At 38.6% G+C, this 23478-nt stretch overlaps 1 protein-coding gene across 2 annotated transcripts; it reads left to right on the forward strand.

The window, feature by feature from the left end:
- Positions 1-249: 249 nt before the first annotated feature.
- ARHGAP19 (Rho GTPase activating protein 19) lies at positions 250-21560 on the forward strand. Of its 2 annotated transcripts, none has more exons than XM_081953592.1 (12): positions 250-321; positions 5449-5714; positions 10167-10247; positions 11075-11284; positions 12048-12274; positions 12438-12524; positions 14044-14109; positions 16116-16307; positions 16833-16928; positions 17585-17695; positions 18825-18893; positions 19120-21560. In XM_081953592.1, the coding sequence occupies exons 1-12, from the start codon at positions 272-274 to the stop codon at positions 19138-19140; spliced, it is 1476 nt and encodes a 491-aa protein (XP_081809718.1). In that variant the 5' UTR covers positions 250-271; the 3' UTR covers positions 19141-21560. The 2 variants fall into 2 exon arrangements, with proteins under 2 accessions (XP_081809718.1, XP_081809717.1); XM_081953591.1 differs by having other exon boundaries at positions 254-405.
- The last annotated feature ends 1918 nt before the right edge of the window (positions 21561-23478 follow it).

The raw sequence follows: 23478 nt of genomic DNA on the forward strand, positions 1-23478 counted from the left end.
GCAACCGCCACCTCTATCGATTCCAAGCTCGGTTTTTTTTCTGATCACATAAACACCGCCTCAAAACTACAAATCCCAGAAACCTTAGCGCAATACCTCTCCTTTCTTATCAGTCTTCCTATTAGCCGCGACAAATCGTAAAGCGGTTGCCACGTTCGAACAGACCAATGGGTGCATGAAGAAAAGGTGGGGCCGAACAAGCTGCTCTGGAAATAGCCAATTGTCTCTTGCGATTGAACGGCCTATGGGAAAGCAAAGCGGCAGATATGAAATGGCGACGGAATCGACTGGGAGGAAAAGTGCAGCTCGGCAAACCCATAGGTACGACAAGAGAGCGGCCATCGCAGATAAGGCGGCGTCCGGGAAAGGACTAGGGGCGCTGAAGGTTGACGAGACAGCTGTTGGGTAGGGTTTGATGTAGGAGCACGGTAGGGCAGCTGAAAAGGACGTTGAGAGTCGGGTTCCGAATGGACGAACAGACATGGCCTGCGCGGTTGTTTTGGTGGTGTATTAAAGCAGCAGTACATTTTCTTCTTCGTCCCTGCCAGTAATCCAAAAGGTGCTTTTTCAAGAGGCAACTGGACTTTCTGATTTTTCCAAGAAGCTTCTTGGATGAGAAGTGAAACATCTTCAAAGAAAAACCAGAAAGTCCAGTTGCCTCTTGAAAAAGGACCTTTGGGACAACCATGACCTGGATGACTGAGAATCTCCATAGACACATATTTCAGAAATAAACTCAATGAGTTGTGTGCAAAAAAGTGCTAGGTGATTCCCTGGGGTCTTCAGATAAGGTTAAAATATTCTTTAATCAGAGAACTGCTAGTCAATGTCTGTGGTAGTACCAGTACAACTCTAGGCTAAAATGCATATGAGTAGGTTATGGCTCAGTGCATTGCATGAGCCCACCCAGTGTGGTTACTTTATGATTCAGTACGTTCAACAATTATACTACACTTTCATTGGAGTCCTGTATGATTTTATTCTCCCCAATAAGCTGGACTGTAGCAGTGGTTGCACAATCCACTACAGTGCAAGCTACTCTATTATACAGTATGAACCCAGATGATGTGTTAGTTTGTCTTTACTTGTGTCATAGAAATCCAGAACACAGAGATAAATGGGTAAATCATAATTTGATGGATTGATGAGATATGCAATGTTAGCTAGTTTTTCTCAAGGAAACGAGATTAGCTGATTTGCCAATGCAATTTTTTAAAATAAAACAACTTCCTGTGTGGCAGTTGAATTATTACTTATCAAATTCTGTTTTATAACTATGTTGCTGCCCTGAGTGTAGGTCCATTTTTTTCTGAGACACAAACTTGCTGTATCAAAGGGGGCAGGGAAGAAGGTGGAAGTATTGTCTTCTATTGTTTTGATCACCCTTTTCTGGCCAGTTACCCTCAAAATATGCTACATGATCTTTAACCTCAGCCAATGTGGTGCTTGAGTATAATAAGAATCATATATAAATAGGACAGAAAAGGAGAAAACTATTTTGGTACCTGAAGAGGAAAATAGCTAGGGTTTGAGATAATTTTGGGTGACCACTAGATTGGGGATTTAGAGAGAAAGATTCTGAGGGGTTCAAGATAACAATATCTCTAGCACTTAGACTCATATATCACTTCATAGTGCTTTACAGCTCTTTTCAAGCAGTTTACAGAGTCAGCATATTGCCCCCAACAATCTGAATCCTCATTTTACCAACCTTGGTAGGATGGAAGGCTGAATCAGCCTTGAGCTGGTGAGAATCGAACTCTGGTAGTTGGTAGTTGCAATACTGCATTCTAAACACTGCACCAACATGGATTATAGTTCTTCTAGCAGAGCAAATACAAAATGCAGGTATAAAGATGTTAATTGTACTTAAAAAGTCAAAATAGTCAAAATAGTGCTATTATAAGAAACATATTTAGATAAGTTTTATTTGTGCAGCTTGAGAACCCTTCAAAATGATAAAACAAGAAATAAAAAGGTATGAGTTAGCCTACATTTAGTTGTCTCATTAACCATGGCATAAAAACTTGCTAGTGCCGTAGCCATTTTTAAAAGACATATTCTTATGACTGTCTTGATTTTATTATCGCCTTATTGTTTGTTGTTTGTTTATTTGTGTCAGAAGCATCACAATTAAAATAAGGATACTATATGACATAAAATGTAAAATATAAAATACAAGATTAAAATATATACAAATTCAACAAATCTTGCCCAGAAACTAGCAACGTTAATTCCCAGATGGATTATTGTAGCGCAGGATTGCCTTTAAAGAGCATTTGAAAGCTCCAGCTGGTCCAAAATACAGCAGTTATAGGCATTTTTGGATATTTTTTATACATACATATAATGTCTGTGAGCTGCACTGGCTCCCAGTGCAGTTTTTTGTGCATTTCAAGGTGCTGGCTGTCTATAAAGCCTTACATGGCATTGGGTCACCATATTTGCAGGACCATCTGTCACCTATCATTTCTGCTCAGCTTATCAGAACTGGTAGGGTTGGCGGGTTCCAGGTCTCTTCTATTAGGAAATGTCATCTTCTGGGACTTGGGAATTGTGCCTTATCTGTCAAAGTTTGCTCTTTGGAACAGTATCCCACCAGAGATCAGGATGGCCCCAACCCAACCCTTCATAAGGCATTAAAAACCTAGATATTCGCCCAGGTTCTGGGGCCAGGCAGTTAAACCAGCCCTATATAGAACATTTCAGGTGTTTGTGGGCTACTTTTTAAAACACATTTTGCATTCTTTCAGAAGAATGCTAGATACATTTTAAACAATTCTACAAAATTAAATTATATTTAATTTCTATAAAATTATAAATTGTAAGGTAGTGGGAACGAGCTGATGTCATCTGATATCTAGGCTCCCTTTGAATGCACCAATGGAAAATGCTCCATAAAACCAGAACAAAGTTTGCCGCCTCCTCAACTTTGTTCTCTTTTAAAGAGAATGATTGGCTATAGCTTGCTGCATAAATTATTAAAAGACATCTAGTTATGAAGCCAATCTAATCTGGTTTTGGTTCATTCGTCCCTGAACTTGGCTTCCTTTCTCTATCTGATAGGATCCTATATCCTCAAGGATTTTACTCAAGGGCCATCCTCTTCTTGATAACTTGAGCAAATCCTTAGCTTGCTAATTCTTTAGTCAAACATGTCTATGAAAGCAAATATACAGTTGTTTATCTTTCTTCCGCTTCTCATTTCTTTCTTTTTGGTATGCAAATGGGAATGGGCAGCTCACATTCTTCCTTACCTTTAGATAGTGTGTGACTGAATTGTTGGAAAAGAGTTCTGACTTTCATTAGTGTTAGTAATAATAACCAAGCATATTTTTGTGCGAGGGAGTGTTGCTGATAAAGTGACCTTTCAAAATTACAAAAGTCTAGTAATGTTTAGCATGGAATTTAGTAGAGAGTTAGGGGCTGCTCATATTGTGAAATTGTTCACCATAAAACAGGTATGAGATTATAAAAGCAGTTTTATTATACGTGATTGACATTTTCAAACAAAACATACCGCACTCTGAAGATTAATTAGGCTGAAGACATATAAGAGGTAAAAAAGAGCTTACAACTCACTTTCATACATCAAGAAAAATTAGAAATAATAAGGAAATATTTTTATAGGAAAGCCTCTTATAAGAGTTGGCTTCATAATCTAGATATCAAATGAGGAAGTCATGAAATAAGCTTTTAAAAGAGAAGATAAAACCAAGGGAATATATAGAAATCTTGGGTTAAGCATTAAGTATGAATAAATCTTGGCTTAAGCTTAATACCAGATTCTCCTGAATAAATTGGACAATTGAAATGGTAAACTCTTCAAGGATGTGGTCTACTCTCTAGTATTCCATAAAGTTGGTTGATCTGAGTTCTGCTCTGACGCTAACGAAAGTTGATTATTTGTTAGAAGGGGGCCAACAAATGAGTCTTTGTCTTGTTTATTGTGTGTGGAATTTGCATAGGCTGCGTTGGAGCAGGCAGTTCTATTTCTGAAAACAAGGAATGAGTTCTTCTCATTACATCTCAGCTTCCCAATGCCGCGCCAGAAACTTTCAGCACTTGTGTAAGAGATTTGTTTTTTTTCTATTATTCAGAAATGGTTGCTTTAAGATTTCCTGGAAGTTAAGAATTGAAAGTCCTCAAATAGGCAGGCATATGCTAGCTATTAACTATGCCTTGAAAATTGGTTAGGGTTTCTTTAAATTCTAGAACATGGGGAATGAGAGTTTGAATAGGTGACACAGATGTTATGCAGACTTAACAGTTTTATTGGGGCAAGACATTAACATTACATTGGTCTTCCTTAGAAAGACATGTTGGGTCTATGATTAGCTTATAAGTCATATTTATGTTGCCCTGCCTGGCTAGCACATGTTAAAACAGTGCAATGGAGAAAAGTATGAGGTCAATCAACATTCATTCCCCAGCTGCTTAAACTGCTCCATCTTGTTTTCAGCTTGTTAAACATATCAAACGGCAGTGTTTCATATGAAACAGTGCTAGAATTAGATTATTCTTGGCAGCTTAGTTGTTCAGGGATGAAGAGAACTGTTCTTTTCTGTGACTTACTGTTTTTGCAGTGATTTTGACAACTTCACTGCTTGGATGATTTCAGATTTAATTAGCCACTTAAATCCCAGGCTGGGACTGCAAAAGGATATCTATTGCGATTTTTCACAGTGGCAAATATTGTCTGTCTAGGGTCGTTCTGAATAATTTTGATAAAAATATTCCACTATGTTGGATTATTGGAATTCTCAAAAAAGCATTGTATATTTCAGAAACTCTTTGATTTTTATACAGCATATAACCTAACAAATGATACATAATTTTCCTCTATGAAAAGAACTGAATTATATTTCTACTACATGCTTCCCTAATATTACACCCATTAAGAGCAGAAAGTACCATTTGATATTCACAGGATGATACTGGACTTTGGATGTTACTCTGTTCCACGCTAACTCTGTTCTGAATAATTTCCAAATGTTTGTACTGTTTTATAACATTATTCTTGTTAAAAATGTTTCTATGCTTGCATCATTTTTTTATTAAAAGCTGAATGAATGTATTTTTAAAGAATAAATCTTAAATTTAATTGTCTCTATATCAGTTAACAAATATGACCTATAATTGCCCAAGATGATCAATTGCACAGTTTGTTGTTTATCTTGAACAGAGAATGTGTATTTCTTTGGGGTAGTATAACATGCAAATCACTGTAGTTTCTCTCTCATGCAGCCAGCATGATTAATATTCTGATCTGTTGCATACTGCAGAAATGGGTAGAATGGTATCCTTAAAAGATGTGCAGATTATTTTGAAACATCTCTACAGTTTAAACTGTAAACCATTTCAGTTTGAATGCCTGCATGGCTAAAGATTATTGCTATACTGTATACACATGTCTCTCATAAAGTAATGCTTGACTGTCTTCCACAGTGATGCCATTTGCAGTTTTGTTATCTGCAATGAGTCTTCCCTTCAGCGGCATCAAATCATCTTTAATCCAGACTTCTTTGTGGAGAAGCTGAGACATGAGAAGCCCGAAGCATTCACAGAACTTGTGGTCAGCAACATTACCCGATTGATTGACTTGCCTGGAGCAGAGCTTGCTCAACTGATGGGTGAGGAAGAGCCCCAGTTGCCTGGTGGGCCTAGCATTTCCTCAGGTTTTTTCCGTTCCTTGATGTCTCTGAAACGCAAAGGTAAGTATGATGTGTTTGCTAGTGCTTTCTATTGGCCTTCAATGATAATATGATATCATGGACCTACTTCTCTATAATTGGCAGTGTTTCCAGAGAAATGAATACTATTACTAGAGTTGTATCAGGAGTATTGAAGTGCTTCCAGACTGAAAGGATTGAACTAATATGACATCACAGTTGCCTAAGGGATGCCCAGTTGGGGACTCCTTTCGCATCCCTGTTAAATTGCTCACCAATGTGGTACCCATTTATCTACTCGCGGTTACCTGTTTCCAAACAGGTTTTGTTTTCACACAGTTTTCAAACAGTTTTTCAAACTCCTGAGTTGGCAGGAGCTGAAATGTGTGATGGGAACTCACCCCATCCTGCGACAGCAACTGTGTCTCGAACACCAATCATCAGCCCAGCATCCTCACTTCGTGAGTCACTACAGTCAAAGAAATTGATGAAATAATATCTCCCCAGATATTCATACGGCTGCTACTCTGACCTAAAACTGGCTCTTCTGTTACAGCAAAACCCACTTTATTAATAAACTTCCAAATTAAAAATTAGGAAAGTAGTGTTACAAAGGTATCTATTACAGTCAATCCTTAGTTTTCGCTATGGAAATTAAAGAATGGTAATATTTCTTCTTAATATGAAATGACACAATTGAGAAAAAATAGTCAATATTGAAGGTGCTTCTAGGAGAAAAACCATCCTGTTCCTTATATTCTTAGAACAGGAGATCTCTAGTTCAGTGATACAACAGCTGTTTTAAATACCATATTTTTCAGAGTATAAGATGCACCTTTTTCCCCTTAAAAAGCGTGGAAATGTTGGTGTATCTTATACACAGAATACAGCCATTTTTGGCCTCCTGAAGCCCCGCACCGCATCCCATGTTTGCAAAAAATGGGCCGTTTTTCACAAAAATTGAGGCGCTTTCCCCTTCCTTCAGCCCCCAGGAACACTGCAGGCTTCAGTAGGACTGGGGGAAGGGGAAATGCCCCTGTTTTTGCAAAAAATGGCCCATTTTCTACCCGGTTTTTGCAAAAATGGGGGCATTTTCCCCTTACCCCAGCCCTGCTGAAGCCTGCAGATTGCTCCTGGGCGCCAGGGAGGACAAAAACTTTTTTCTTACTTACCTCTTCGAAATCTTGGTGTGTCTTATACACAGGTGCATCTTATAGTCTGAAAAATACGGTATATAAAAGTTCAAAGAAGAGAATAGGCTAGATGGACAAAATTGCAACCCAACAGCTATCTAATGCTTTCTAATACTAATCTTAATAGGTAGGCATCTTCATTCTACCTGCTATCCCATCAGTCTGCTTAAGAATCTCAGATGTTTACTGAGTTACTAAGTTTGGAAAAATATCCAGATGTCAGACTGAGTTGTAAAACATTTTTGAATCTTGGACAAAGTAGCATTCTATATCTTTGGAGCTGACCACTAATTGCTAACTTCTTGTACCGTTTCTTATAGATTCTTTTTAGTTTAGTATCTTAGAGAAATGTTTCTGTCAATTTAGAAAATGGGTTCTGCATTTTTATCCTCCATTCTTATCCCGTCTTATGGTTTGCTATGTTTATGGAATCATATTGTCATCTAATTAGACTTCTTTCCAAACTGAATTCAAATATGCATCAATCTCTACTTGCAGTGTGATTAGAAGTTCCATTCTGTTCTCTCTCATAATATAATGACAGTCACATTTAAGAAATGATATTTTAGATGGCTTAAGTGATTTTTGAGTAGTCACAATATGCCTACAAATACTAACTAGAGAAAAAAATTAGCTTTATATTGTAACAGTCATTTCTTAGACTAAACTACTTTACATGGGAATGCTATTAAAGACCATTCAATAAGTGGTAGAAAATGCAGTGGCCTAGTTACTGATAATATTACCAGTATAATATTATGTATGTGTTTCTTACCCACCTCTGGTTATTTACAGGTGTTCAGGTCTAATTCAGAGTCCTGACTTTGACAGACACCAAGTCATAAAGTGTTTTTTATTAGTACCTACAGGACTAGTTTCTGCTATTTTTATCAGCCTGTCTGTATATTCTGTCTTGGATAAGCTTTGATCATGGGGATCAATGGGGAATGGAGGTCTGGAACTGCAGTTTGTTCATTATTGTTCTGGGCTTGTAGAATAGACTTCCCTGAGAATTAAGATTTGTTCCTTCTCGTCTAATGTTCCAAAAGTGATTGAAAGAGGAAGTTTTCTGATTAAAGAGCTTGTAATTGCTATATTTTATTTAAAAAAAAACATTGTTATCAGGAGTTGAACTCAACTGGAGTACATGTGTATGTAGTTTCAGCAGCAGGTGGCAGCACCTGCTCAACCTTGTCCAGAATCCAAGCTAAATAGCTCAGGCAGAGTTAGACAATCAGAAGGTGAAAACTGGCTGTGAAGTTGAAAAACATCCCAGAAAAGTGCAGTGACAACCATTCCATGCTGATGCTAAGGAAATTGCATATGTCTATGACAGGGGTGTCCAAACTTGGCAACTTTAAGACTTGTGGACTTCAACTCCCAGAATTCCCTAGCCAGCCTGGCTGGCTGGGGAATTCTGGGAGTTGAAGTCCACAAGTCTTAAAGTTCCCAAGTTTGGACATCCCTTGTCTATGAAGTCATCAGAAGTTACTGTTGATTGGAAGACGGTAGTACAAATTTATTTTCATGCTACAAAATGGTAGGCTGGAATATATCTCAGTAACAGGAACTGATATTACTACTGGAACTAGCATGGATACAAACTGTGAAGTATTGGGGGATAATGAAACGACTTAGAGCAGGGGTGTCCAAAGTTGGCAACTTTAAGACTTGTGGACTTCAACTTCCAGAATTCCCCAGCCAGCAGAAGTTGAAGTCCACAAGTCTTAAAGTTGCCAACTTTGGACACCCCTGACTTAGAGGGAGAAGTAAATGGAATATTCAGGAAAAGAGTGCTGAAAAGAAGAATCTATACGTAGTGGAGGGTTGAAATGTTGGGGTAATAAACCTTGTGGATCATTTCAAATAATCTAGACTAGAGTAAATTAGTTGACTTTATTGTCATTGCAACTCGTACAACAAAATTAAATGCCATCTTCAGTGTACATTATACATAAAAATAAAACAAAAGCACACATCCTTCACATTCTGTACAATTGAATTGAAAACCCCTGATATTGCATTATGACTATACAGTAGAATTCAGTATAGTTACTGCTCTGGGATAGAAGCTGGGGTGATGAAAATGATATAGATTAAAATTCACATGTGGGTAACCCAAGTATTATTCCTAGCTATGATGACTTTAGCACAGTGATGGCGGACCTTTTTTGGCTCGCGTGCCACAAGTGGGGGGAGCGCAGGGGGGTTGAGTGCGGGCGTGCCGCACCCATAATGCAATGCGCGACCCCCCCAGTGCGCATGCGCGCACAATGCGCGACCTCCCCCCATTTTTGCATTTTTTTTTGCCCTCCCCAGGCTCCAGGGGCTTTATAGGAGCCTGGGGAGGGCGAAAAGAGCCTCCCCCGACCCCCCGGAGGCCCTCCGGAGGCTTCAGGGACTGTCCGGAGGCTTCCCTGAAGCCTTCGGAGCGCTTAAAACCACCCTCTGAGCAATGCGGAAGTGACTTCCGGGTTGCTTGGAGGGTGGTTTTATGCGCTCCGAAGGCTTCAGGGACGGTCCCTGAAGCCTCCGGGGGGGGGCAGGGGAGGCTCTTTTCGCCCTCCCCAGGCTCCTATAAAGCCTCTGGAGCCTGGGGAAGGTGAAAAATAGCTTTTAAAAAGGTGAACTCAGCTGGCCAGCGCGCGCATGCGCGCTGGCCAGCTGACAGGGCAGCGCCTCGCGTGCCCTGACAAATGGCTCCGCGTGCCACAGGTTCGCCATCACGGCTTTAGCAGATGACTAAGAATCAAGACCTGACCAAAAGTAAGCAAGATAGCATTTTTTTTCAAGTATACAACAATTTCAATTAGTTAAAATACTGAAAGTTAACCTAGAATGGGAAAGCATCTCTTATATACAGATGCAGTGTTTCTATGAATCCCAGATGCTGTGAACTAATATTCTGTATATCAGTACATAAAAATGCCAAATATTAGAAGTTGAATGTTAGATTAGATAGATGTTTATCTTAATTAGAAAAAACATCTTGCTGATATTCTTTCATAAACTACACAGTGTGAACAAGACCCAGGCATAGATATAGACAAAAAGTATCTATTTTGTGACACAGCTTCCTTTATAGAAAACTAACAATATCTCTTTTCCAAACTGATGCCTTTTGCACTAATAATAAGAGTAAGGTTTTATTTATTTATTTATTGAAAATGGATGCTGAATGAACATATATTCTGGCCCATGTTTTACTTCTGACATTTTGAGATAGTGGATAAACCAATCTGAGTTTCAATAAAACAATATTCCCTTTAATCGTTTCCTTGTTGCTTTTTTGAATTTATAGAGAAAGGGGTGGTATTTGGAGCACCACTGACTGAAGAAGGCATTGCTCAAATATCTCAACTCATTGAGTATTTGCATAAGAGTAAGTAATTTTGGAAGTCTTCTCTATATTTCTTAAGTTAGCAATTGTGGAATAATCTGAGGGGAAAAAATTGATTTATAAAAGTTTCCTACATATGCTTCTAGATCTGAACATTTTCTTCTCTCCTTGGGCAAATAGTTTCTATTTTATGTTTCTTTTGTTCTGGTAAACTAAAAGTCCTAACTAGAAAAGAAGACAGTCTGAAAATCAATTTAAATGACCATTCTGTGATATAACACGAGAACATATCAGCTCAGCCACAAAAATGTATATACAGTAAATGAGATATGACAAAAGTATATAAAAGGTAAATTAATAAAACTATGGTTCTGTGTTGGCTAATAGCAAGTTGGAAGGAGTAGATATTTAAAAACAGCTTTTCATAATTTTCAGGACTGCTGCTTTCAAGTGCCATTGGAATAATAGGATTCAAGTGGACTCCACCCAAATATTTGCACTCAAGAAAGACACTCTTGCTTTGTGAATCAAGTCTTGAACTAGACTTAAAAAATTTCCCTTCACTGCATTCAATAGTTCCTGTTGCTCTCTGTCCTTGGTAATCTTGAACGCCCAAAATATAACCAGATTATTTCTATTTGATTTTGTACAGTTCATTGACTCTTCTATAAGGACTCTGAAGAGATTTAAACAGAAGGAGAAAGGTGTGAAAAGGGCCATCATATCTTAGACTGCAAAAAGCCAGACAATCACTTGATCTAGAATCTAGATCAAGATCTAGATTCAAAATTAGATCTAGATTCAAAATTAAGAATGGTAGCAGTTCTGTATCTGGGCATATGTTTAATACCTCTCCTATCATGGTGCAGATTTACGGACAGAAGGCTTGTTCCGAGTGCCTGGAAACAGTACGAGGCAACAGAACCTGAAAGAAGCGTTGAATAGCGGAACAGAAATTGACCTGGATTCAGGCGAATTTCATTCCAATGATGTGGCTACTTTGTTGAAGATGTTCCTGGGAGAATTACCGGAGCCTTTGCTGACTCACAAACATTTCCATGCACACCTTAAAATTTCAGGTAATCAACATTAACTAGGCAATTTTATCAGTTATATATTCTTTCCTGCAAGCACTTTTGAAAGAGCTCCATCTTTCAAAATATCCATCTTTCTAATTCATCTGGTTGTTGGAGGCACAATATCTCAGTGGCTTAATGACACTGGAAACGGTCTCAGCTCCAAGCACTGTGTGGCGGGACAGCTCCGATCCCTCACCTCAGCTTCTGTCCATCTCGCAGTTCGAAAGCATGTTCTGTGCAAGTAGATAGATAGGTACCACTTTGGTAGTGAGATGGCCTGGTGCTCTATTCAGGCAGTCAGATTCCTGATGGCTCTGAACCTTCCCGTTTGCAGTACCTGTTTGCGGGGCAGTTCCAGGAAGGGAGAGGGCCTTGGGTAACACTGCAGGAAGAGCCTCTCGTCTTTATCTCTGGCGCAAAGCTTCCTGTGGCGCACCTTGGAAAGTGTGCAAGCATCTCCTACAACAGGGTCGGTACTTTTGTGAGCCAAACTACACTCTGCAATATCATTGTGATTTCCTGGCCACTGTAACAATGCCATATGCTAATAATAATAAGCTGGTGCTTTAAAAAAGTTTGGAGACCTTGATATTTTCCTGTTCAAACCAATGACAAGGATATTTAAATATGAAGTTTTGGGGATTCTTAAAAGAATAATCAGATTTAGAACATAGTTTAAGAATTGGATAGAATTATTGATGCCACTGAGATTTCTTTTAGTTAGCCACACTTAACAGATATTTTCCTGATTCCTGGATTATAGACTTGATGCAGTTTGATGACAAGGGCAACAAGACCAACAATCCAGATAAAGTGCGTCAGATTGAAGCACTGCAATTGCTCTTCTTGATCTTACCACCTGCCAATCGCAATCTGCTCAAATTGCTCTTGGATCTGCTCTATCAAACAGCCAAGAAACAGGACAGGAATAAGATGTCAGCATATAACCTTGCTCTTATGTTTTCACCTCATATTTTGTGGCCCCGAAATGTAAGTATTCTGCTTCATATAACAGTGAAAAGGGGAGTGTGGGGCAGGCTAGGAAGGATGGAATTGCTCAATAGTTTGACTGCTGTAGTTCACCATTAAAATAAGCTTGCCTTTGTGATGTTACAATTCACTGAACCTGCTCTCATTCTGCATCTGTTGCTAGGTGACTACCAGCGATCTGCAAGAAAACATTAACAAACTGAATAATGGAATGGCTTTCATGATCAAGCACTCACAAAAACTCTTCAAAGTAAGATTACATAGAGAGAGGAACTAATCTCCAACACTTGTTGCCCTATTGCCGTGATGGCGAACCTACGGCACACATGCCAGAGGTGGCACGCGGCGCCCTCTCTGTGGGCACGTGAGCCATCGCCCCAGCTCAGCACTGCCGCGCATGCGCACCTCCCATTGGCCAGCTGGTCTTTGGGTCTCTGCCGTGCAAGTGTGGGGTTGGGGAACGTGCATGGGCAGAGTGCATGCGGGGGGAGGGCGTGTGCGCATGCACAGGAGCCACGTACACATTGTATTTTGGGGCTTTGGGTGTGCACGCATGCATGCGCACACGCGCGATTTGGGCGCTCGGTCCTGAAAAGGTTTGCCATTGCTGCCCTATTGTCTGAGGACATTACTCATTGGGGGAAAGTGTGTGCTAGGAACCGACTATGAGATGATCTGCTTTTTTTAGAGGTGTTACTTATTTCTGTTGCTGGGCTCCCTGGCGTTTACCTATTTTTTACAAAATTATCTTTCACGTGTGGAAGTTTTTAAAAAATATATTTTCTACATGTGGATGCAGAATATACAGTAGGTGATATTCATTGTTATGGATTTTTGATGAACCTCAGCTCTGTATTTACTAAGCAGTTCTAAACCTAATGGCAGCAAGCAGACGTGGCAGTGTGAAGGCTGAAGAAAATATTAATTGTAGCTGCCAACCATTTCTTAAAATTGGTAACCTCACATAACATTTCTGCTTGCAAAAAATTAAGTTCTGATTTGCAATTAGGAAGACAGGCCACTTTCTTCTACGCCCAATTACTATACTAGCGGAAACCAAGTGAAGGAGAGAAGGTTGCAGATGAGCTGCAAAGGCTCATGCATTGTGCGTTACCTATGGGTCTAAGAATCCCTTTCTTGACCATACTGGAATTATGTGAAAACTGGTCTTCTCTTTGTGAAGAACTGCCGTATTTTTCGGAGTATAAGACGCACCTTTCCCCCCTAAAAGAGCGTGGAAATGTTGGTGCATCTTATACACCGAATACAGTCATTTTTGGCCTCCTGAAGCTCCGCCCCTGCATCCTATTTTTCGGAAAAATAAGTCATTTTTCGCAAAAACTGACGCGTTTTGCCTTGCTCCAGCCCCCAGGAGCGCTCTGCAGGCTTCAGCAAGGCTGAGGAAAGATTAAAAAACCCTCCATTTGTTGCAAAAAATGGCCCTTTTCTACCCATTTTTCAGAAAAACAGGCATTTTTGTCTTCCCCCAGCCCTGCTGAAGTTGCAGAGTGCTCCTGGGGGCCGGGAAGGACAAAAACTTTTTTTCTTACTTACCTCTTTGAAATCTTGGTCCGTCTTATACACCGGTGCGTCTTATACTCTGAAAAATACAGTAGTTGGAACCATCTCTGATATTTTTTACAAGGAAACGGTAACCAGAAGGATTCTTGGAAATCCCTGATCAGTTCCTGTAAACCTATGTGTCTCTCTTGAGTATCAAGAGCATTTTGATTCATCTTTCTACTTTTTATCCCCATTTTCACTGTAAGGCTCCAGTATATATCCGGGAATATGCCAGGATACATTATTTGGACTCCAGAACTCATGCTTCAAAGGTAAGAAGTTGTGCCATCTTCTACAGAAGGAAGGATAGAACTTAGGCATAGTCTGGACAGCAAACTGCAATCTGAAACAGGCTTCTTAATGATAACAGGAAATAGTGAGGATGGAGTCTTGCGGAGATCTATGTTTGGGGAAAGAAGGAATGGCAGAATTAAATTTTAGATTAAGCCTTTAGCTTATTATATACTCTTCCAAATTATGATATGATGGGTGACCTTTTTTTTAATGGGTGACCTATCTGCATTTGGTGCTAGATTAAATATGAGAGATCCAATATACACATGACAGCCATCAATCATGTATGTGTGACGGCTTAGACCAGGTGTGTCCAAACTTGGGAACTTTAAGACTTGTGGACTTCAACTCCCAGAATTCCCCAGCCATGGCTGGCTGGGGAATTCTGGGAGTTGAAGTCCACAAGTCTTAAAGTTCCCAAGTTTGGACACCCCTAGCTTAGACTTTATAGGTTTGAGCCAATTTGGTGTAATGATTAAGGGGCTTCACTAAAAACCAGGATAGCATATATTGTCACGGAGGCAGGCTGTATGATTTTGGGCTAGTCATAATTCCTGTGCCCAACCATCTCATAGAGCCATTGTGAGAAAAGAGGAGGAGGGAGCATTATGTACAGTGCCTGGAGTAGTATAAAATAAAGGTAAGATATAAATCTAATAAATATATACATTTGGATTCCTCATTGGGAAGTAATTAGACCTTGATGGCCTAAATAACTGATGGCAGCCCTATGATAGGAATGTTGGAATTATGGAGTGGGTGAGGGATGGCATCTGCTGAAAACCATTCTGGAGTTTTTGGAGAGTTCTCCATCCTTGGGCTGGGGAATAATGCACATCTTTTTATTCAACTGTCAATCAAATAAGTTCATTTTAGATAGTTTGGTTACAATGTACAATATTTGAACAGAGGAGAAGGGAAGATCAGGACCCAGACAGGACCGGCAGATATTGTTCTATTACTGGATCTAAGGTTCAAATTGGAAATATTCTCATGGGAGACTTTCACTGGAATAATAACCAGCTTTATAGAATCAAGCTACCGTATTTTTCAGAGTATAAGACGCACCAGAGTATAACACGCACCAAGGTTTTGAAGAGGCAATTTTTTTAAAAAAGTAGGTAGGTAGGTAGGTAGAGGGAGGGAGGGAGAGATAAATAGAGTAGGTAGGTAGGGAGAGAGAGAGAGTAGGTAGGTTGGTAGGTAGGGGGATAGAGAGAGAGAGATAGAGAAATACAGTAGAGAGAGAGTGTGTAGGTAGGTACGTAGATAGATAGAGGGGGAGAGAGAGAGAAATACAGTAGATAGGGAGAGAGAGTAGGTAGGTAGATAGATAAATGGATAGAGAGAGAGAGAGGGAGAGAAATACAGTAGGTAGGTAGGGAGAGAGAGAGAGTAGATAAGTAGATGTTTCCAGGTGTATTTATCCATGTGCTGGAGAAGGAAATTGCTGACAATTTGAAGCCTAAGACTTTGTTTCTGCTGGCACAGCACTTGATCAATGTAATTCTCATCAATCAGTTAAAGAGCTTTCCGAAAGGGGGGAAAAAGTTTTTGCATTCTGCAAACCTCCCCAAAACAGCCTCTTTTTTGCAAAAAAGGGCCCTTTTTTTTAAAGGCATGAATAGCCTTGGGGGGGGCATGCAGAGTGCAAAAACGGACCCATTTTTTGTCAAACAAATTGCATGCATAGCCTTATGGAGACTTATAGAGTGCTACTGGGGGCTAGGGGGCAAAAACCAGCCCGTTTTTTTGCTCATTTCTGCCCTCCCCAGCCCCCAGGAACTCTCTGAAAGCCTCCATAAGGCTATGCATGGCCATTTTTGTGAAGGGGCGGGGCTTTGGGTGGCAAAAAATGCTGTATTCAGTGTATAAGACGCACCCAGATTTTCAGCCTCTTTTTTGAGGAAAAAAGGTCCGTCTTATACTCCAAAAATACGATAGTTAGAACCAACAGCTTAATGGTCTGTTTGAATTTCTAAAGGATGACCTGGATTTGCCAATGGCCCAGAATTTCAAAGACATTCAGCTTCTGAAATTCAAGAAACGAGGGCTCTTAGATCCTTCTGCCCATTTGGAAGACACCCAGCACCATACAGAAGAAGCACTGAAAGAGCTTTTCTGCCATGTTCATAATATGCCAGACTCCGCCAAGAAAAAGAAGCTTATTCAGCAGGTATGATTATGGCTCACCTGACAAAATAAGGATGATGGTAAAGCACCATATCATGAAAGAGCAAATGCAACGGAAAAGCCCCCAGGAAAGAAAGAAGGCCATCAAAGCAGTTTTGAAATAGCAATAGGCCATATTGTATGGTGGTTCCATATAACAAAATCCACAGCTTTATTAAATGACCTGAAGGCATCACCTAAAATCAAATTGATCATACAGGAGGAGCCTCCCAAGAAAGGCATTTCACAGCAACTTTTACATCCATCCAGTAAGCCATTTGGAAGTTATTTATCTTGGTCCTCTTGGCAGCAGGTTTCAAAAGGAATAATTCAGGCTCAAGTCAGGTAGATAACCATGTGTGGGAGAAAGCAATCTTTAGATAGCCTTGTCTCAGTGAGATAGATTAAAGCAAGGGGATCTTTGTAAAATTAGGTGCTAGGCCAAAAAGGCATGAGTAGAACTGGGCTTTGGCATGGACACTGGACAACATCATGGAATTAACTGTGCTATTAAGTTTTGTTCTCCTAGTTTCAGAAGCACCCTGAAGCCCTTACTCCTCAGACAGCTATGCCCACACAGATTCAGAAACGTGCCCGAACTCGTTCCTTCAGTGGCCTAATCAAGGTAAAATCCATTCTACTGTCACCAAAATTTTCTGATGTAAAGGAAGGCATTGCATGAGATGTGTCTAAGATACCTTAGATAATGGATGTCCAACATTTTGGGGCTTGCTTGGCCCATATTGAGTGAAAGAGGAACTGCAATGGGGCCATATATAATATATAATAAAGTTAATGTATATAAAGAACAAACTTCCTTTAAAATTTTACGATCTTGTGGGTCGTATTACGAGCTCTCCAAGGTTGCATGCACAGCTTGTGGGGCACATCTTGGACATACCTGCCTTAGATGCTGCTCCATTAAGGCCACTTATGAAAGTTGACAATATTTTCTTCCATCTCATTTTATTATGTCTTTTCCTGCGTCTTCTACGTCTTCATCAGAAATAATAGGATTTAATTTTAACGAGCTTTCCGTGGTGTAAGAGAGGCGAATAAGATTGTTCATGAAGAAAGGAAATATATTGCTTGGTCAAATGTGGGATCCAGAGTTGAAATATCTCTGCAGAAAATATAGGGAAAGTATAGGGGAAAACTCACTGGCTTTTCACCCAGAGAAACATACCTCTTATTATACTGGAAATTTCCAGGAATGAACATTGTTCCATTACTTTCCTGCTCTCTATCACAGTTCAAAATAATTTTCTTTTCCAAATGCAGCGTAAAGTGTTGGGAAGTCAGGTGATTTTAGACAAAAAGAAAAACGATACTGTTACAGAACCTGCAGGCACTAAGGATTCAAAGCATGGCAGCAAGGAGAATATCAGCATGGTAAGGTTTGCTGGAAGAAGGGTCTCTTCTGTATTAACCAATGGAACTTATTTGGCAAGGGGAAATTTGTTCAAAAGAACTACAGGAGGTCCTCACTTAATGACCACAATTGAGATTGGCAACTCAGTCATTAAGCAAAACAGTCACTAAGCAAAACAGCAGTTGTGCTCATGATCGTACCTCAGCTTTTCTTCTTGTTTTACAAACCTATGAAAGTCATCAATGTGACAATTAGTTACAAAGTTATCTTTTCGTCACAGTTGCAATATAAGGGAAAAACAGACCCAATCCACTAAATTCCATGAAACAATAACAAAAAGTGGTGTAGTTGTAGTTTTAAACTAAACATGCATTATGATACAAGAGTTGCCAAGTTCTTTAACTAGTTGACCACAGAGCAATTGTAAGTGAAATTTTGTGCATCAAATATGGTGGTACCTATGAATTGAATGGGGAGAAGAATAATGCCTCAACTATGGTGTCTCCAATGGAAATTGTCCAATTGCTTTGTATTCGTGGCGTTCAGCCCCATATCAGTCATCATACCAATGTATCTGGTGTTTTACCAACCTTGTAAGGCTGCTCCTTAATTATGTACCTCAACATTTAATGGATGAACATTATACTCATTTGTTCTGTCCTCTTCTGCTCTGCCCTCCTGGATTCTTTCTCTCTCATAGTTAAGACCTGTTTTCCCCATTCCTAAATTATTAGATTTTAAATTTCTATATTATTTTATTAATATATTTAGGATTAGATATTTTCTTCACAATAAAACAATTCCTAGAGTTATCCGCCAACGCAGAAGTTTTTGGTTATGGTTTAATGTACCTCAAAGTGCAAGTTTGGGGGATGCTACCATAGAATAAACTTAATTGTGCTTCCTCAGAGGTTTTAATTCCCCAGATGCTTGTTGGATTGATATAACCATAATTTGTTATGTTAAGCAATGCAACAGCTAAATTAATGTCAAAAGCTTAGAACTGCTTTGACAACTAAGGGAACTAATTGATTAAATAAGTTAATTTACATTAAGGTCAGGATAATTGAGGAGACTCTAAAAGTGTTTTAGTTTTAAAGGTCATAGTGAAGTTCAAAGAGTCTCAGTTTGCATCTTGTTTAATTGCAGACACCAGCTTCCTCTCCAGCAATAAATGTGATAAGAGCTAAGCTGAAATCTCTTGAACACAGGAAAGAGGTGAGAATTTTAATATATGTAAAGGAGCTGTATGCACATTCATATTTATAACAATATTGATCTCTTGTAATGTCATTCTTTCTTCTTTGCCATGAAGTCTGTGAACTTGTACCTCCCCCCCCCCACCCCCTGTATTTACAATAGGAAATAAAACTCATCAGTGTGTTTTTATTATGGTCTCTTGAACCATGGGACAAATGATTTTTCTTTCTTTCTTCTGATTTAGGATGCCTCTAAAAATACTTGATTTCATGGAACTTCAAGAATATTTCCCTTGAGCTGATGGTGTACAGTATATGCCTAACTTCACTTACTGGAGCTTACAGCTATGTGCCTTCCAGAATAACAAGACTTCCTCTTTCATAAGGACATTTCTGTCTGTTCCTTTGTTGAGGCACTGGATGATATTTGCAGTGTAGCCTTTGAAGAGGTTATTATGTAGTATTATTTTTGTTCCCAACTGTTCACTATTTTGACCACTGTTGAGGCTTGCTTTGCATCCTCTGTCTATGCTCATGTTTACAAGGTTGTGTCTTTTTTTTTAACTTGGCAGTTGCCATTAGCATCCACCACTGTTAATTCTTGTTTGCAGCTACGCTCCTCTTGTTATTTTTGGAAATGGCAGTTCTGTGATGACCAGGATGGGAAGAGGAGTATTACATTTAACTATCTCCCACAGGTTGCTGGGGCCACTCTCACACCAATTTTTCAATCCAGTGAACTATCTTGACACATTTTTAGATCAAGAGTGTAGCGAAATTGTGCTGTGCACACCGTCTCCAGAAAATGTCTCACTAACAAAATGTAACAGGGCTCTTTATTTAAATTCTACTCAGTGTTCTGAATCAGTGACATCTTTCCCCTTTCACAGGACTAGTGGTTCCATTGCTAAATGTAATTGTCCTGGGAATGCCATTCTTATTTTCTCCTCAGTGCTGTGAAAACATTTTGGATGAAGCTCTCCAGCACCACCATTGCATTTCCATTGTTGGCAATCCAGGCTCTGACTCACATTTTTCAGGCAGGGCCAAGGAGCTGACAGTTTAATGACTAACAATCTACTGGAAGAATACTAAAAGGCAGAAGTGCTTGTTAATGTGGAAGGCGGCTGACTTGCTCATTGGGAAGGCGGGAAGGTTGTCAAATTACTAAAAGAAATGTTTCCTTTTTCTTTTGTCAATAACAGACAAACACATGTGGGAGGAGGGTGCACTGATACAGCAGTACTGCTGTTTGAGAGGGGAAAAAAAGACTATAGCAATATTGCAACTGCTTGAAACTGCTAAGTTTCTCCCTGCTCTTGAAGACTCAGAAATCAGCACAGAGCTTGGTAAACATTTCTGCCATCTTTCCAGAAAACACATTGCTGTCTGAAAGATTTGTAAAATGAGTTTCATCCCCCCCCCCACTCCAAAGAGAAGTCTATATGTTGTCCTTCGTTTCATGTTTTTAAATTTCAGGCATTTTTTAAAAAAAAACTGAAGTAATGTGGAACAAAGCCTGGTTTGATTTTTTTTTAAAGGATTGGGAGGCTATTTGGGTTCCTTAAATATAAGGACTGATATTTTCTTCCTCTTTTAAAGGAGTAGGCTTCTAAATCAGATATATACAATGTTATATAATATGTTCTCTAGCAGGATGCATATACCCACAAATCTACTTGTCAATAACTTGTCACAATGGTTGCTAACATGGTGAAGTCATAGGTTAGGCTGAGAGTAGGCAAAAACAACTGAGATAGGGAAAACAGTAGAGAGAAAGACTCTTTAAGTTCTCATTCTTACCTTGATTTGGTCATGTTTTACTACACTGAGAAGAATCTGACAGGAATATGTCCAAAATCCCATTCAAATCTTGAAAGTAAAGCTTTCTTCTGCACCATAGACAAATCACTCTCATATTTTATGTAATACCAAGACATTATTTGGTATTTTGTTCTTGTACTTAACTATAATCCTTCTTGTGCATTCTTTCCAAATGAGTGATTTACATTGTGGCAAACCATTTTTTAAACTGCCCTTCAAACTGACAAAGTCTAGTTGGTATCTTCCCCTCCATTTCAGAATTGCAAACTTTTGGAGGGAAAAATGCAAACTCTTATCTCATTAGTTCAGATATAATTGTAAAGTGTAGTCCTGTACAAGCCATGAAATAATTAAGCATGCTGTGCGGGAGGAGTGAATGTGCAATTTATTAGTTAGTGTGATACGTGAACTGCTCTACCACACGCAAGGAATTCACTATTTGAGATTGCCCAAAAAAGCATTGCCTAAATGCTTAAAACATTAAGCACATTAGTAATTCAGATTTTTGATCTTAGAATTGGCAATTCTAGAATAAATCTAGAATAATTGCCCGCAAGAACTGTTATGTTTTATTCTAAACTTCATCTGTGCTATGGAGAACTTTCACTTACCAATGCAATGTAATATTGTAAATAATACTTTTTTTAATGTTGCCCTATCTGTTAATGTGAAATTTCTACATTAAATAATTCTTGGTGTTGGATCCTTGTTAACAAATTTCTCCATTTTTGTTTCTTCAATTCGGTTTGTAGCACCAAATGGGTGTCTGGGAGGTTTATAACATATTTACATTGAGTTTTAAAAGACTGTCTCTGGAATTGAATTCCAAACAGAAAATGTCTAAGTATAAAAAGGCATTGTTTTTCCAGTGTAAAGTATGTTCAAGTTTCAGGAAAGATATATTCCAATGGAAGATAATATCTGTAACTGAGGCTTGAACTATGGAATTCTTAGTGCTCTGTGAGCTTGATTGTTTGTCTGGAGATATTTAATTACCTAACTAGGTAACATCAGTGCCACTCAAGAGAGCATCTGAGAGTAACTTGGGATTGTATATTACCTTATTTATGGATAGTTGTTTGTCAAATTGTACTATAGATGGCATTCATGTTCTTGAGAGTGCCCTGTCTCAATTGAGTTTCAGAACTATGTTTAAAAAAATCTGATTTAATCAATTTTAGGTTAAAAAAATTGGGTTGACTTTTTCTATTTGTTAATTGGCTCAAGAAAAAAAGATGCAGTGCATATGCCTCAGAAATACGTTCTCTTCTTAAATATTTCATTGTGTTATCCTGATCTAATAAATTTTTTTTTTTTTTTACAAATGGTGAAGTGAGAGGAAGAGAATAACATAGACTCCATCGATATCTAATTTTTAATTAGAATGATCAAGATACCATTCCAGAAGAAAAAGACATTTTAAGAAGGAATTCATGAAGGATTTATGGCTAGTTTGACCAGCAAGAAACTATTCAAAGTGTCATGAAATACCTGAAATGCTTTCCCCCCCAAATGTTTGTAAAAAAGAAAGAAAGAAAGAAAGAACTTTCGAGTAAATAAAGCATGAAAGAGAAGGCAAGAACCCTTTGGGGGTCATAAAATTCAAAGCAGTAGAGAAAGGTGTGCCAAAAATCATTCACCTTTTCCAGGCAGAATGTTACTTGTGCTTCAGATATGTCTTTGTTCACATGCATGTTTCTGATGTGGATCTAGAACAGTATATATGTAAAAGCAGAGGGGTAATAATTTCCTTTCTTCATTATTCGTGTAAATCCCAGCCTGAAATTTAACCTTGGCAATGAGAGTATGGGGTAGACATAAGAAATGAAGTTGGCCAGCAACTCTGAAATAACTTTATAACTAAATAGCTTTAATTTTAAGAGTTAAAACAAATCCAAAAGTTTAAACAAAATTGCTCATCTAATTAATTAACATGTTCACTGCTCTTGGTTTTTTAAAATCAGTTTATGGGTTCTGTGGAGAAATACTTTTCCTTATGTTTTAGAGAGAAATGATATATTCACAACTTTACTGTTAAAAAATATTTTATTACTAAATGAAGGGCCCGTGATTGACATTATTTGGTGATTTATTGAGGCGAAATAGTCTTTTATGACGGTATTTTAATGTACATTTTGCAAAAGGTGAATGGAAGCAAAGCTTCCTTTAACGATTTGTAAAATATAGGAATGCTGTCCGCTGAAAAATGAAGAGTGAACAAAAGCAAAGAAAGTGAAAGAAAATTAAAAAGCAAAACATTCAGGAGCTTGTATAAGAACATTAAGTCCAAAGAACTGGATGATTTATAGGATGAGGTCAGTGATAGGGAAGAGGAGATGATATAAATTTTAAGGACTGAAAATAAATAGTTATTAGTTAAATAACCATTTATATAAATGGCTGTTAGTTAAGCAAATAGATATTGTTGAAAAGTTTGACTCCTTAGCTTAATCATGGCTATAGAGTTTTGAGGTAAGGAAATATTAGATTTCTTTTGCAGAGTTGACTTGTTTTTCTTGGGAAGATATATTCTTTTGGGCATAGGAAATTATTGTAGGTCAAATGTCTTCCTTTTCCTAGAAAAAAAAGATGACTTCTCCAAAACTACCTTTTGCAGTCTGAATTCTGATTACTTTACCATGCATGCCACCATTCTGTATACTGTTTTACTTGATCTTTAGACTTTAGTTTGAATTACCCAAAATGAGTCATTTGCTGATTTCAAATATAAAACTACAATAAGATTATCTTTGGAACCACAAGGGGGAGTTAGTTGTACA

The sequence above is a fragment of the Natrix helvetica genome (genome assembly GCF_964273705.1).
Source record: "Natrix helvetica genome assembly, chromosome: 5".
Classification (NCBI taxonomy): Eukaryota; Metazoa; Chordata; class Lepidosauria; order Squamata; family Natricidae; genus Natrix; species Natrix helvetica.

Excerpts from the sequence above, each read along its gene's own strand:
- ARHGAP19 (XM_081953591.1), top strand. The coding sequence starts at position 272 with ATGGCGACGGAATCGACTGGGAGGAAAAGTGCAGCTCGGCAAACCCAT. Across the intron at positions 406-5,448 it reads GTTGACGAGACAGCTGTTGG|TGATGCCATTTGCAGTTTTG; the intron begins GTAGGGTTTGAT and ends TGTCTTCCACAG. Across the intron at positions 16,929-17,584 it reads CCTTCAGTGGCCTAATCAAG|CGTAAAGTGTTGGGAAGTCA; the intron begins GTAAAATCCATT and ends TTCCAAATGCAG.